The 15,668-nt window shown below is 47.3% G+C and overlaps 1 protein-coding gene across 1 annotated transcript; it reads right to left on the minus strand.

Moving 5' to 3' along the window:
- On the minus strand, positions 1–15,279 carry LIN28A (lin-28 homolog A). The gene is made up of 4 exons (XM_072827660.1): positions 15,129–15,279; positions 14,481–14,665; positions 4,004–4,188; positions 1–2,883 (listed from the first exon to the last, which is right to left on the minus strand). The coding sequence occupies exons 1-4, from the start codon at positions 15,157–15,159 to the stop codon at positions 2,664–2,666; spliced, it is 621 nt and encodes a 206-aa protein (XP_072683761.1). The 5' UTR covers positions 15,160–15,279; the 3' UTR covers positions 1–2,663.
- Positions 15,280–15,668: the final 389 nt, after the last annotated feature.

Here is a 15,668-nt window from a genome sequence, read left to right on the forward strand (position 1 = left end):
TTTCAGTACCAATAAGTTTTTATTCATTGTATTTTCCCAAGGTAAAGAGAGAAGGGAAAAGGGTCCGCATGTGTGTTACAAGACAATAGCAAGTGGGAAAGGAAGTACCCGGCACAGCAACATCAACCATCAAATAAACACTCCCCAGAGATGGAGTCACTAAAGCCCAAGAGGGCTCAGTCTCCTGCAGTTCAGAAATGAGGGGAAGGGATCAGGTTAAGAACAGATAGGTACAGCTTTCCTACCACCACCCCCCTCCCCGCCCCAATAAATTCAAGATTTCACAAAGCTTTGGTTTCTAGCAGTAAACATGGGAGTTACATTCGTCCGTCTCCTATTAAACAATCTTGTGGCCACTTTGACAGAAGTTTCTTGCACCTGCATAAAAGTTCCTGAGTGACTTGATATACATTCATCTTCCTTTCTTGGTCTCCTGACCCTACTTTCTACATTCAAGGCCCCCCTCGTTGCTTCTGCTTCCCTCTACCCTCAGCCTGGAGAGATTAAAGTAGGTTTGTTCCATCCAAATACAAGTGTATTAGTATGAATCACATCAAGGAATGGTCTTGACACAGGAGATTGGGAACAAGGGAGGAAGTGTTCTTCGCTTCTTTAGAACGTGAAATGTGTAGGTGTGGGGCTTTTTCTTGGAAGGAGGGATAGGAGAAGGGTAGGGTAGGAGTTAAGTTTTTAGGACAGAAGGTCTGGCCCAAAAAAGGAAATACGGGGAGAGAACACAAAAGGATAGTCCAAGGCCGCCACACTTCAAGAGGGGTCACCAAGCTATGTTCCAGTTTCTTTTCCTGGTGCAGAACCTTTTGTCAAAGATGCTTTGGCTATTTTTCTCAATACAAAAAAGAAGTTTGTAAACAATAAAACCCCGAAAGAACATGGAGAAGACCAACACATTATATTTACACAAACCAGGCCACCTAGCAATCACCCAATCAGCTATTCATGAAAACCTACAAAACCCAGACAAATACAATCACTAGAGGGGGCAGCAAGCAGGGGAGACAAGAACCCAGGATCAGACACACATCACCCAATGTGTTCTATTGCATCTGCCCCATTTCAACACAGTGAGGTAGGTTTGTGGTGATCTCACAGCATATTAAGTAAAACCTTCTTTTATCCTTTAACTACCACGACACTAATCACTGCTGCAGCAGGGCAGGACACTGGCTCTGGACACTGCAAAGAAGCCATGGCTTATGGTCTCTCTGGAAGTCAACAAGAAAAGCCCAGAATTTATAAAAGTTAAGAAAGTTAGCCTTTGCTTCATACACCGCATCCCTGGGCAGCTCAAGATGGGTTCCAGAGTTACTATTCTTAAACCTATCCTTACCAACTCATCTTTAAAACACGCGCACGCACGCACACACACACACACCCTGTTGTGCATGGTAGGCCTAGCCCAATCCAGCAAAGGATGGATCCGGTATGTAAAGTGAGTCCCGTGCCCTGGGATTAGAAGTCTGGAACAGGAATCCTTTATTACACGTATAGACAACCCTCAACTAATCCTGGCTTCCCCTCCGCACCTTTTAGTTGGTGCAGCCTCTCCTAACGTTACTTCCTATACCAGCTTTTCCTGTTTAGACCAATTTCCAATCTTCCACTAGAAGGAGATCAAGTCATGGAGCAACTGAGTTAAAATCTCATCTCCCATGGAACACTGAAGGTAGAGGGGTTTCAAGAGAACACTATGGCAGAAAAGCCAGCTCTAATTGGCAAAAATGAGGTAGTTCAATAGGCTATGCACTCCAAATAGTTGTTCTCCCTGGTGATAAAACAAAAAAGTATTCCTGCTGTGCAGACCTGGAGCTGCTGCTGACTTATCCCTGAGATTGCTCATGTACCTGAGAACACAGTGCAGGAATGAGGGCCTTAAGATTAAAATACACAAAAATACAAAAACCAGAATATTTATATTACGAAAAAAAAAGTTAAAATGCACAAGATACGTCATTCGCACACAGCTAGTGCAGTTGGCATCCTGGAGAAAGTGGGGCCCAAGGTGCGGTTGTCCAAGGGAGCAAATAAATAAAATCCTATCAGCCCAGAATGGGTGGGATTAAGCTTAGGAGCAGGAGGTCTGTAGCTCCAACACAACAATCCCTGTGGCTACTGTCACAACCCATTGCTTGGGATAGTCCTCAGCACCCTATCCCAAGAGTGGGTTATGGGACAAGATGTAGAAAACCCCTGCCTTACCCCTTAGAGATTCCCTCCCCATAGAATATAGTGGTCATGGGTTGGGCCCATCAATCTGGTCTCATGCTTCATCTCTACACTCTGGCATGGGAAAAATTATTATTACATGTCCTTCTTTGAAAGGAAAACAACTTCCCTATCCACGCTACTTTCAAAAGCTGGAGATCTGAGGGTGGAGACTCAGGTAAAGCACACGGGGAGGGATTTTCTTCAGAACTCTCCACAAGCATTTGGATAGAGCACGGTTGTAATTCATTTGCCTCACCCCTTCCCCCCTACCCTGCCAAGAGGGAAGAGGGGGTGATGCTGTGGGACCCTGGCCTGAGATATATGGCAGAGCCAGCTGCCCCCTACCCACCTTGTCCCCACTTTCTCCACTCTGCCGATTGATGCCTGCTCCTCCAAACTTCCTGATCACAAAAAGAATTACCCCCACCCACTGTAGCTCAATTCTGGGCCTCTGGGAGTAGGGCAGGGCTATGGATCTCTTCTTCTTCTTCCTCCCGAAAGTAGGCTGGCTTTCCCTGTGAGCTGGGGGCCTGCTGGGCCTTCAGTGGACACGAGGCTACCATATGGCTGATGCTCTGGCAGAAATGGCACTTCTTGGGCTGGGGTGGCAGCTTGCATTCCTTGGCATGGTGGTCTAGACCTCCACAGTTGTAGCACCTAGTACAAAGCAGAATGGTAAAGTTGAGAAAGGAGTAAGAGCAGAAGCCTTCCTCTGAGTGAGGACACCTGGGCTCTGGTCAGTTACTATGCTCACTCCCCTTCCTGGAAACCAATTTCCCCACTTACAAAAGGAAGGACAGGACCATGACTGATAACTCTTAAGTTCTTCAAAATCTGTAATTATTTACATGGATCTTCAGATTCAGGTCAACCTGAAAATACTGAAGTAAAAAAAAGTAAATTATGGACCCCAACTGGGAACTGTAATTCAGGAGAAAAGTGAGATGCTACTGTACCCTTAAGAAAGGGTACCTGTCAGGCAGCACGGGTGGCTCAGCGGTTTAGTGCCACCTTCAGCCCAGGGCGTGATCCTAGAGACCTGGGAGTCCCACATCGGGCTCCCTGCATGGAACCTGCTTCTTCCTCTGCCTGAGTGTCTGCCTCTCTCTCTGTGTTTCTCGTGAATAAATAAATAAAATCTTAAAAAAAAAAAAAGGTACCTGTCATTCACTAAAAATAGAGAAAATTAAAGGAGTCAGACTATATGATCTGTTCCAGCACAGAGTGAAGACAAAAGAAACCAGCCATTTGGAGACTTAGTGAAGAAGCAACAGGTATGTACACCAGCTCGACCCCGTCACTTAAGATTTTCACATCCACGGTCTCCTTTGCTTCTAAAATAATCCTGTGAAGGGGAGCCTGGGTGGCTCAGTCAGTTAAGCGTTTGCCTTCGGCTCAAGTCATGATCCTGGGGTCCTGGGATCCAGCCTTCTTCTTCCTCTCCCACTGCTCCCAAGCTCCTGCTCTCTATCTCAAATAATTAACTCAATCTTTAAAAATATAATAAAAAGTAAAATAATCATGTGATGCTAGCATCACTATCCCTAACTAGCAATTGAGGCTAGAGCTCACAGAACAAAAACTGCCTGTCAAGTAGAAGAGTTAGGTCAAATGCCTTCCTTACCTAGGGCGCTTTCCCCACCTCCCACATCCAAAGGCAGAAACCACGAACACCCAGATGTTGCTAGGAATCACAGGCTTCATTTGGTCTTTGGCATCCTGGTCCAAGAAAGGTGCTAGATCGGGAGACCTCTCTCCATTCAAGTGGCCTTCATACCTGTCTCCCTTTGATCTGCGCTTCTGCATGTTCTTCCCTTTGGGCCGCCTCTCACTTCCAATACAAAATACTCCACCAGGTCCAGTGACCCGGATAGATTCTAAGCCTTTAGCAGACTTCTTAAAGGTGAACTCCACCGCCTCACCCTCCTTCAGGCTCCGGAAGCCCTCCATGTGCAGCTTGCTCTAGGGAAGGGAAACATGGTAGATTTGAATGTTAGCCTCCATTCCTACACCAAAACCTACATACACACATTCTTGTAAGATCTGAAGCACAAGTGTGAGAACACTTCCATGTTATCAGCAAAACTGTCAATTCAAAGAGTAACCACAACGAAGCACAAGGGATCCAAGTTATGTTAACAAAGAACAATCATTACATAAACAGATGCTGTAGGGATGCCTGGATGGCTCAGAGGTTCAGCATCTGCCTTTGGCTCAGTGTGTGATCCCAGAGTCTGGGGATCGAGTTCCACATCGGGCTCCCTGCATGGAGCCTGCTTCCCTGCCTCTGCCTCTTTCTGTGTCTCTCATGAATAAATAAATAAAACCTTAAAAAAAAAAAAAAAAAAAAGATGCTGTAACATTTTTGGTAAGTTATTCTCACTTAAACTAAAATAGAACAGATGGAAAATTCTTAAACTTAGCATTCATAATAAGTCAACAAATAGGGGTGCCTGACTGGCTTGTTGGGTGGAGTGTGCAAATCTTGATCTTGCGGTCATGAATTTAAGTCCCGTGTTGGGTGTAGAGATTACTTAAAGAAAAAGAAAGGAAGAGAAATCAACAACTATAAAATTGTAAAATATAAAATAACAGCCTTGCAACAAAAAATAAAATAAAATAAAATAAATAAAATAAAATAACAGCCTTGTACACTTTAAAAATATAAAATAACAGCCTTGTATACTTTAAAAATTTGAGGTCATGAAGAAGTCTGAATAAGTACAGAAACTAAACAATTAAGTGCAAGGCATGCGCCTTGATTGGGTCCTGGAACCGGGAAAAAAACATTAGGACAACTTAAAATTTGCATACAGAATATAGATAAATGTTTCAATGTGAAATGCCCAAATTTTGATCTTTGTACTACTGAGATTATGAAAGAGAATGACCCTAGTTTTGAAAATAGACGCTGAAATATTTAATGATAAAGGTACTTGATGTCTGTAACTTATGATTAAGAAAGAGACAACTAGGGCAGCCTGGGTGGCTCAGTGGTTTAACACCACCTCCAGTCTAGGGTGTGATCCTGGAGACCAGGGATCAAGTCCCATTTCAGGCTCCTTGCATGGAGCCTGCTTCTCCCACTGCCTGTGTCTCTGCCTCTGTGTGTGTGTGTGTGTGTGTCTCTCATGAATAAATAAATAAAATAAAATACAATACAAAGAGAGAGACAAGTAAGTGTATCTATACAATGAAGAATGACAAGACAATGGGACAGAATATTTAGAACTAAGAGATCCAAGTATATATAGAGATATCAACAGGTAAGGAAAAACAGTTCAAAACTGTAGAGAAAATTAGCTATCCATTTTGAGCCAGACTTCTGCACTTTATAACACATGTACACAAAATACATTCCAGAGGATATAAATATTAAAATGTTAAAAAAAAAACCTGTAAAAGTCAAGTCAGATAGACTGATAAAGCTACAAGAAAGTGACTATAAAACAGTAAGAAAAAAAGAATCACAATATTTAACACCTAATACATTTTTGAATGAACCAATGAGCCAAGAGGTAAATCTGAATTATTGGACTTGGAAAGATGACTAGGTAATACTGATGAAGGAAAAAAAGATCTAGAATGCTTGGAACAATCCCACTAAAACACTATTTATACCAAAATTTAAATTTAAAAATATCGGGATCCCTGGGTGGCGCAGCGGTTTGGTGCCTGCCTTTGGCCCAGGGTGCGATCCTGGAGACCCGAGATGGAATCCCACGTCGGGCTCCCGGTGCATGGAGCGTGCTTCTCCCTCTGCCTATGTCTCTGCCTCTCTCTCTCTCTCTGTGTGACTATCATAAATAAATAAAAATTAAAATAAATAAATAAATAAATAAATAAATAAATAAATAAATAAATAAATAAATAAAAATATCAACACCTGCCCGGTAGTCTTCCAAAAAATATAGGAGTTTATCACATAGCTAGCTGAGTGGCAGAAACAGGGTCAGAAGAATCGAAGATTCCTGACTTAAAGCTCATAGTCCATTCCACCTCGCCACTTAATACATCAACAGGTACACATTGGTGGAGGACACAGCCTCTCTTGTATCCTCCCCAGAGTAGACTTCGTTATAGCTTTACTCCATTATAGTCAAACATCCAAGAGTGTGTCAAATGTCAACAAGGTATTGTCGTACAAGATAGGGTTCAGAGAAGCAAAAGGGATCACTGTGCACCCAGTCTTAGCTTGAAGGAACATAAGTAAGTAACATTATTATATCATGGAGGTGGTGATTGTTAGGAATATTTCAAACTGGACTTAGGTCTTAGGCACAACATGCTCTTTAGCCAGATGGGATCCCAAATTTCTCATTTACATTGCTGTTTTAATTTAGATGGCATTGCTGAAGACAAAGATGCCATCGAGGTAATTGGTTAGGAGCATAAGCTTGAGTGCCAGACATCATAGTTAATGAAATGCTGGTTCTACCAGTTTTTGGCTGCATGACCATAGTCAATCATTCACCTCTGGCCTTCAGCTCCTTCAGAGAATGGGATAACAATAAGTTATCCACCTAAGCCTCTAATGAAGATTATCTGGGCATGGTAACATCAAGAATGTGCTCAGCAAATATTTCAAGTATTATTATCTGTAGCTTTTGTCCACCAGTTCCATCATAGGAATAGCCTCTCCCTTCTTTTCCTTCCCACAGGAACAGCCTGGACAAGAGGACTGCTACCCTCCCCCAATGTTGATATGAAGGAAGGGGCAGAGTTATGGCAGGAAATAAAAACACTGCAGAAAAGTGAAGGGCTCTTTCCCCTTTCCTGTTGCACAGAAACCATCCTGATTTGAAGTTAGATTTGACTTGTAGAGGGGATCCCTGGGTGGCTCAGTGGTTTAGGGCCTGCCTCCCGCCCAGGACGTGATCCTGGAGTCCCGGGATCGAGTCCGGCATCAGGCTCCCTGCATGGAGCCGGCTTCTCACTCTGCCTGTGTCTCTGCCTCTCTTTCTTTCTCCCTCTCTCTGTCTCTCATGGATAAACTATATAAAATCTTAAAAAAAAAAAAAAAGAAGAAGAAGAAGAAGAAGAAGATTTGACTTGTAGATTCTTATTTAGCTGGGACAAGCCAGTTGGGTCAGGAGGTATAATCCCAGGTCCTCCCATTTGGCTAATGGGCTCTGAGGCTGGGAACTCCCAGTTTCAGTTGTGATTCAGCCGTTAGTGATAAGAACAAGGGTTTGGGGTCTGAGGGCCTATTCTCTCCTTTCTGCACTGACCTATAAAATGGAGCAAATATTAATTTTATGGAGGAGCTATGAGGTTATGCAGGAAGAGTAGTTAACGCATAGCCCAGCCACACAAATCCTCCATGAGTAGCAATTATCAACCCCTTCAGACTGGATCAGGGCAGAGTAACAGTGAGATCCAAGTGTCAAAAGACTCAAAATTTTAACTCTGGTTTTTATAACTGTGGAAACTCAGAAAAATATCCATCTACACCTCCCAGGCTTACTGGGGGAACAAGACAACAGCAGTGGGAGCAATGTGAAATTGAATTGTCCTCTTGGGTCACACACTGCATCACTGGAGTATCTGAGGTCTATTTAAGACTCTCATAGTTAAAAAAATAACCCTGCAGACACCTTACCATAGCCAGTCAAGATTTAGACTGGTGGTCTCCAGGGGTGGCTCCCTGCCCCCCCACCCCGCCCCTTTCTACAGCACATAGTTTGAATTCCTCTCTTATCAGATAGGTAATCACTGTGCAGCCCCACTGAGCTGGCCTCACAGGGCCTGCATCAGAAAGGAGCCTGAAATTCTTGCTACCACCCCCACCCCACCCCCCAACCACACACAAAGCAGGGCCCGCCCCTCTCCCCATCCCCTCCGAAAAAGAAAAGGCCTGGGGGGGAGGGGCAAGGCTTGAGCTCCCCCAATAGAGCCCAGCCCCAGGAAACAAAGAGTTGACACTGGTTGGTTCTGGTGGTCAGATTCCTGGAGTTCCAGAGGCTGCAGCTTCCCCCCACTACCCCCTACCCCACATTCACCACATTCATCAGTTCCTTCCTCTCCACGTTGGGGTTATGGTCACGGAGAGAAATGGATAGACACCCCTTTCTTCCCCAGTCAAGCCTGCTGGGTCTGCCAACGGCGCCACCAGCAGCCATTCCTTCTTTCTCCCTGACCTGCCATCCCAGCCTTCCACGGATAGAACTACACAGGACACCTCTGCGCGCCCCCCCCCAACTGGTTACCTTTGGTCAAATCCTTTATGCAGGAAAATGAATGAGGGTCATTTCTTCAGATAAATTATTTTAAAGGTTAGTGGAGGAGGCAGGCTTCCTTTCCATCTTCCTTACCCAGTTTCTTCAGGCAGGAGGTGGGCAGCACATAGAGGGTGGGGATGGATGCGGGAGGGTGGCATTTAACCAGACAGAAAAGTTGCAGGAGGCATTTCTTCTTTTGGATGGCACAGAAGGACTGGGGCCAGTTCAATATTTAGACCTTCTGCTTCCTTCATACCCCAGCACTGTCTACACTAACCTCCCCCTCACCAAATACTCCATCCCAGCATCAAGCTATGGCTTCAAGCAGTTGATATAAAGGAGCTTAGGGACCACTCAGGGAATGTACAGTAAAAAAGCAGAGGAAATTTCCTTGAAACTTGCTCTACGAAGATCAGGCACACTGATTCTTTAATCATTTGTAAAAGCTGCGGGTCTGATTCCATGATAACTGGCTCCAACAATGCCCCTCCCCCCCTTTAAGATTTCATTTATTTATTCATGAGAGAGAGAGGCAGAGAGGCAGAGACACAGGCAGAGGGAGACGCAGGCTCCACACAGGGAGCCGGACTCGGGACTGGATCAGGCCCTGGGCTGAAGGCGGCACTAAACCACTGAGCCACCCGGGCTGCCCAACAATGCCCATTTTTAATCCCATCACTCCTTCCACTGAAGTGGCAGGGAGAATTTCAGCAAACTTGCTTTGGTCTCAGGGTTCAAAGTTTGGGTTCCTGTGTTTTTGGCAACCTTAGCGCCACTCCAGCTCATGACTGTCTAGTGTGGGTCCATCCCTTCGGTTCTAGACACCGAGCAGTACGTGAATATTTGTGGAATAAACCAAGTTCTCCACTATCCAAAGTTGCTGACATCTATCCATGCTTACTATAGGCTAAGCAGAGCTCTAAGCACTTAACCCTTATACCAAGCCTGCCAGGTAGGCCTTATTATATGACCCTGTGTTACAGCCAAGGTCACAAAGCAGACAAATGAAGCACCTCGCCCAAATTCAATGGGAGGTAGAGCCACTCTACCTGCAACTAGCCTGACCCTACAGCCCTGTGCTATGCAATGTAACGCAAATCACATATACACATTTTAAAACTTTCTAATAGCTATATATAAGTAAAGGAAGCAGATAAAAGAAATGACTCAGTCCTGAGGTGTCACCATGGGCCTACCTGAGCTTCATTCCTGAAGGTAGGGTTTGGTAGGGGCTAAGGAAACCAACCGGTTCTACCAGAAGCAGTTTATTTGAGGATGTGTCAGGGAGGGTTGAGGAAAGAGATCAGTCCAGAACCAGAGGCTGCCAGCACCTCACATACCACTTCTGCTCACACACAGCCAGGACCACCAGCTCCTGCCTGGAGTTCTCCACCAGATGGTGCTGCTCATCAGTCTGTCTGCTTAAAGGTGGCTGGAGAGACCAAAGGAGCTGCCTGATTCTTAACTGAGAATCAGAGCTTTAATCTCCCCATCTCCCCAGGGCAAGGATCTTCTGTCTTCAGGAAAGAGTTTCAAGGGGACCAAACTTTCAAGGTTAGGGAGCTGACTTCTCACTAGGCCCCTACCCACCTAAACGGCATAGAAGAAAGGGTCCTCACCCAAAGGGCATAGAAGAAAGGGTCCTGCAGTTTTAAGCCAGAAACCCAGTTAGTTGTTCTTGTGCTCTTTACCCTTTACAAAAACCATTTACTCTTCCTAGACTTTGAGTTCCTATCTGAATTAAATAACTCCAAGCTGAGATTAATTTGAAATTACTCTGTACAAAAAGAAAGAAAGAAATTACTCTGTACCAATTATGTACTATTCCTGAAAACTTTCTCCTCCTCTTTCCCCACACTGCCTGACCCCAAACTTAATATAGATAGTAATTGTTACTCATGCCTGCAGGAAGAAGGGACGGGTAGAGGCTTTGCCTAGAGCAGTCCCCTCCACACCCAACAGGCACTTCTAATAGAATTGTTTGATCAGGAATGTTCAAGATACAACCTTGCCCTCGGGAAAGTCACTAAAAACCACTTACCAGCCAGGCAGTAGTGTCACCAGCTGAGAGGTGACAAGTTTCTCATATTGAAAGCTCACTCTGGATAGCAGTACAACCATTACACTTGGGGTACTGTCTAGAAAGCATGTCTCTTCAGAAAAAGACCCAAGAAGATCCCATAATGCTCAAACTAACCTCTACCAACTTTTCTGAAAATCAGGGTGGTTCACTTACTTTTTTAAAATCTGATTTGTCCTGTTAAAATGAAAAGCTAATGAATGACCACCAAACCTGTGGCTTGCTTCCAGCCCATAAGCAAAAACTAGAGGATCCTATCTGGGTCTCAACACTGTGACATTTACACCACAAACTTTCACGGGGCATCTAAGAGCACAGCCCTATTTTAGCAGTCCGGAAAGAACAGTGATCAGCTAATGCTCTCTCCCTTATCTCCAGTCTTTTTCTCTGGGGGAGGACCTCTACTGACTGACAAGGCCCCAAAACTGTAAATGACTCAGGAGCTCCTTACTTCATCCTCATTCCTTCAGCCCAAATACAGACAAGGGAAGAAACTAACCAGACAGCCAATCCTGCTCTTCAGAAGAGCTTCTAAGTTAGAGGCGATAAGACAAGCACATCACTAACTAGACATGAGACAAGTAATCAGAGGCACCAGTAAGGTTATAAACCATGTGGGAAAGATCTCATTACATTCTCCCTCTCTTCCCCACCCCACCCGAAATCCTAATCCAGACCCTGCCTGAGGTTGCTCTCCCACTCACCCTTTGCAGAAAAAGCAAGCCACGTGGCTTCAGCTGTTAACAGTTTCTCGGTATTGAAGTTTTTTTTCTCCTAAGCCAAACTTGGTCCCTGAGACTTGGGCCTCCAGGCCTTCCAATACAGCCCTTTACCTAGAAAGCCACCTTAAACATATTTGGGTTCTGAGCCACTGTAGATGAAGCAGGGAGCCTTTTCTTGTTCTCAAATTTGTACAAATCTTAGGGTTTGGGGAGCCACAAGAAACAGGAGTTAAGCAAAACTCTTAAAATGGCTGTGAAGATTTCAAAATTCTTGCTGAATCTTAGGAAAACAGTTTAGGGCTTTCTTGCTCCTGATTTCCCTGTATAACGTTCTCAATTATGGGGGGGGTTCTACCTCCCAGGGGGGTTTTGGCACAACCCAGGGATGCCCTGAACAAAGAGTTATCCTTCTCAAAATATCACAAGTGTTGAGGTTGAGAAACTTTGACTTAAGGGCTGGGGATCTGCCATTGGGATTCTTAAACTCTCCTAACCCCAGGGACAAGCAGAGAGTTCTAGATCTGAAGATGGGTGTCTAAATAAAAGAGTTGTTTAGAGAAATATCTTTGCCCTGATTTTTTTTTTTTAAGGGTTAAGGGTAGGTTTTCTTTCCTATTCAACTCCTGGAGGACAGGGTTTTGAGAGGGAGCACAAGAACAGTAGTGAATAGAATGTTGTGAACCAAATAAGCCCAACCTTGGAAAGGAAAAGAAAACGTTGTTTCCCCTCCTTTTCCTCTTTTCTTAGAAAGGGGCTTCCTGAACCTCTCCCCTGGCAGAGTTTCATCAGGACAATCATCCTTCTCACCACCTCAGGCTCTAGGGTACCCACCACCAGCAGCCAAAGAAGGGGAAGTTTTCTTCTTAAAGAGAGCTGCCTTACTCCCACATAGACTTTGGGAACACTTTCCTTCCCTAGAACAACTTTTAGGATCATCCTGCATCTCCTTCATTCCTCTACATTAGATCCCCAAGAAGATATTTCAAATTTCTCAAGTGCAGGGACTTGAGAGAGTAATGACCAGTGTACTGCTACCGTAGGGTTTGAGAATCAACCCAAGTCCCAGCAGCATGCTATCATACCAGGTTAAGGCTCAGGGAATTTCCAATCATTGTCCTCTATGACTATTGGTGTAGGGTGTTTGGGAGACAAATTCTTGATTCCTTCCCCCAGCTCAACTCCTCTTGATAACTTATTCAACTGTGGAATGTCCCTGGACATTCCAAGACCCTAAAGTCCAGATGATCTCCCAAATAACCTATATGAAGGAGCATGGTACAGGCTCCACTCCCCAAACCTTAAAGTCCCTACTTTCCTCCATACCATCCAATTATTTTCCAATAGCTTTTGACCCTAATGTTAAGTGGACTGAGGGACAGTCCATTTGTTCAGGAAAACCTTCCTTGGGATTTGGATAGCACCAAGGAACACTAGATGAATGAGAGGCTACGTTCCTCCCAGCCCTACTGAGCAGCCTTTGGAAAGGAGGCAAGGAAATGTTGGGTCTCTTTTATTCCAAGCCTCCCAAAGTTGGGGAAGCTGTCCAGTCTGTCTCCAGACCAAGAGATTTTAATCTCTTTGTGATCAGATAAATGGGAGAGTGGGAGAGCTGGCTACCCCGCTGAGGAGGGCCATTCAAAGCTGGTTCCTGTAATAAAGTGATTTAATAGATCTAAAGAGGCCAATTCCCTTCATTCTCCCACAATTACTTCCTGTGGGTTATCATTCACATATGTAAATGAGACAATGGGAGGGGGGACCGAGCCAGAACTAGTTGCCTGATCGTGGGGTGGGGGGGGGGGGTGGTTAAGAGTGGGAGGACATGCAGGACACAGCCAGGAGGTAGCTAAGCATCCTACTGCACACCCTCCCAGGGGATGTTCGAGTAGCCCAGCGACCCCCAATACCCAACAGGAACTGACTTCCTGATCTCCTATCTCCCTGGTTTCGCCCCACCGTGTCCTCACTGGAGGCCAAGCTACAGAGACTCTCTCCTGCAGCCTCCCATCAGTCCACCCAGGATCTCCCTTCTCCACCCCTCCCCCTCCAGAATACCATCCCTCAGGCTCCAACCCTTAATCCCCACATCCTCCTTTCCCCTCCCCCATGGCTCCTAAAGCCAACCTCTCCAAAGTAACCCCTCCCTGCCCGGCCTGGGTGTCAACCTACTGGACCTGAGATTATCAATTTCTCCTTCCCGGGTCTAAAACCAAACCTCCAAAGGTGGAAGGGACACAAGCAGCAACTTCCTTTACATGCTTGTTATGGGTGGCTGGTGTCCCAAGACCACCGGAACACTTCTAAAGATATTCAGGAGGGGGTGAGAGGAAGAGGAAGCCAGGGAGGAGGGAAACCTGAAGTCTCCCGCTTCTTGTTCGAGGCTGGAATGTTAGGACAGCAATCAATGGCTGTCTAGGGCCATAAATGCCAAGCAGAGAATAGGTCCAGAGGCTAGCCTCCCTCCACCCCCTGCCCTGCGACACTGAATTTCACCCCCACCAGGCTGCCTTGCTTTAACTGAGAACTTGGGGTTGTGACCTAACTCCCTCCCAGCCTGGACTAGGGATCTTCAAGGCCTGGGCTCCCTAGGTTTTCCTTCTGGGTAGAATTCCAGGGCAACAGCCCAGTAGGTTAACTATGTGCCTAAGATGAGTATTCTGGAAGAGTTTCAAGTCCCAGGTCCTTCAAGGATCTGCCAAACCCACTCAGGCTTGAGTTTTGGGTGACCACCTGGGTGGAGATCCCGGCTGACTTCCTCGGTTTTACCCCTGTCTGATCCCGGAGGGGTTTGCCTGCCTCTCTCCCGCCAGGGAGATGCATTCACACGTTAGTGAAAGACGCTGGGCGCTCAGGGCCCTGCTCTGAACGGGCATGTGCTTCCCTGGCCAGCCTGCTCGCCCTCCCCCCACCGGCAAGCACAATACAACCTTAGTTTCTGCCACATGGGGTCACCTCCCTGCCCCCTGCCCTCTTCCCAGGGGAAAGAGGTAACAGACACGTGGTAAGCCAGAGGGGTTCCGGGAAGGGTTGGGGGTGCTGATGATAGACTGCACCCCACCCCGTCCGGTCGGAGTCAATGGGGACTCAGAAACGGGGTGCCACGGCCCAGATGGGAACGCACAATGAGGGCCCGCGATCTCCCTCAATCCGACAGCCGAGTCGGTCCGCCCAACCTTGAATATGCGCGCCAACATCCCCTTCCCTCGGCAAAGTTCCCAGAATCGGTCTCACCTGGTGCACAAAGACATCCACCGGGGGGTCAAGCGCGACCCCGGCGCGGGCGGTCATGGACAGGAAGCCGAACCCCATGCGCACGTTGAACCACTTACAGATGCCGGCACCGTGCAGCAGCTGCGGCTCCTCTGCCGCCCGGGCGGCGTCCTCCGGCGCCTCCTCCGGCGCCTTGGCGCAGCCACCTGGAGGTTGGGAGGGCGCTCAACTGGGGGGCCACGGAATTGGAGGGCCCTCTCGAGACCCAGCAGGGAGACCCGAGAGTCCACCCCGCGGGTGGGCACCCAGGTGGCTGCAGCTACCAAGCAGCTGGCGAGGAGAGACCTGTCCTGGCCGCCTCCCGCGCACCCCAAGCTTACACCGAAGCCAGCGTTGCCCCAAAAGTTTTGCTCCTCTTCCCACAACACGTTGCCCAGGGATAGATGGCGGGACAGGCCCCTCCTCTTCTCTCCCCCCGCCCCTGTAGCCTCGGCGTGCACGCCACTGGGACACCAGGGTTCCTTGGTCCAGAAATGGCCCCTGAAGCAGGAGGCCGCACAGACTTAAGGTCCTTCGGTCAGTCTGGAGGACATTTCCCCACCTCCCTTTTATGTGCCTCCTTGGCGCCCCTGAGGCCTAAGGTGTCCCCAGTAAGTCCCGAGCTCGAACCTGCAAACTGCTGGTTTGACACAGAGCCCATGGTAGTCGGCTGAGCCCGCGGCCCCGGGCCCCTGGTCGGGTGGCTGCTGGCCCCAGAGAAGTCCGGAGGCAAAGGGGTGGCTCAGAGAAGAGGCTGCTACATCTTCCCCAGCACAATAGCGGTGGGAGGGCCCACGGCTTTTCAAAGGCTCCCAAATTCTAAAAGACAATGACCCAACCCCCCGCGGGCAGCCCCCTCCCCTCCCCTCCCTCTTCTTTCCCCTCCCTTTCCCTCTGGCTCCAGCTCCGGCCCTCCCCCATCGCTGTGGTCTCTGACACCTCTGGGGTGTCCCTTCTCAGAACCTTGAGGTTTGACACCCCCTCTCCACACACACATCTGGAGATGGGGGTCGTCAGCCCTAGAAGTCTTGAGTACCCCGGAATTTGGGATCCTGTACTTTAACGACTTAGTGGGGGCCCCCAAAGCAGCATACAGGTGGGGGGCTCGTGGGGGGGGTAGTTTTAAAACCATGTGACTGCTCCCACACACACTCACACACCACCCCCACC

This window comes from Canis lupus, chromosome 5 (genome assembly GCF_048164855.1).
Source record: "Canis lupus baileyi chromosome 5, mCanLup2.hap1, whole genome shotgun sequence".
Lineage (NCBI taxonomy): Eukaryota > Metazoa > Chordata > Mammalia > Carnivora > Canidae > Canis > Canis lupus.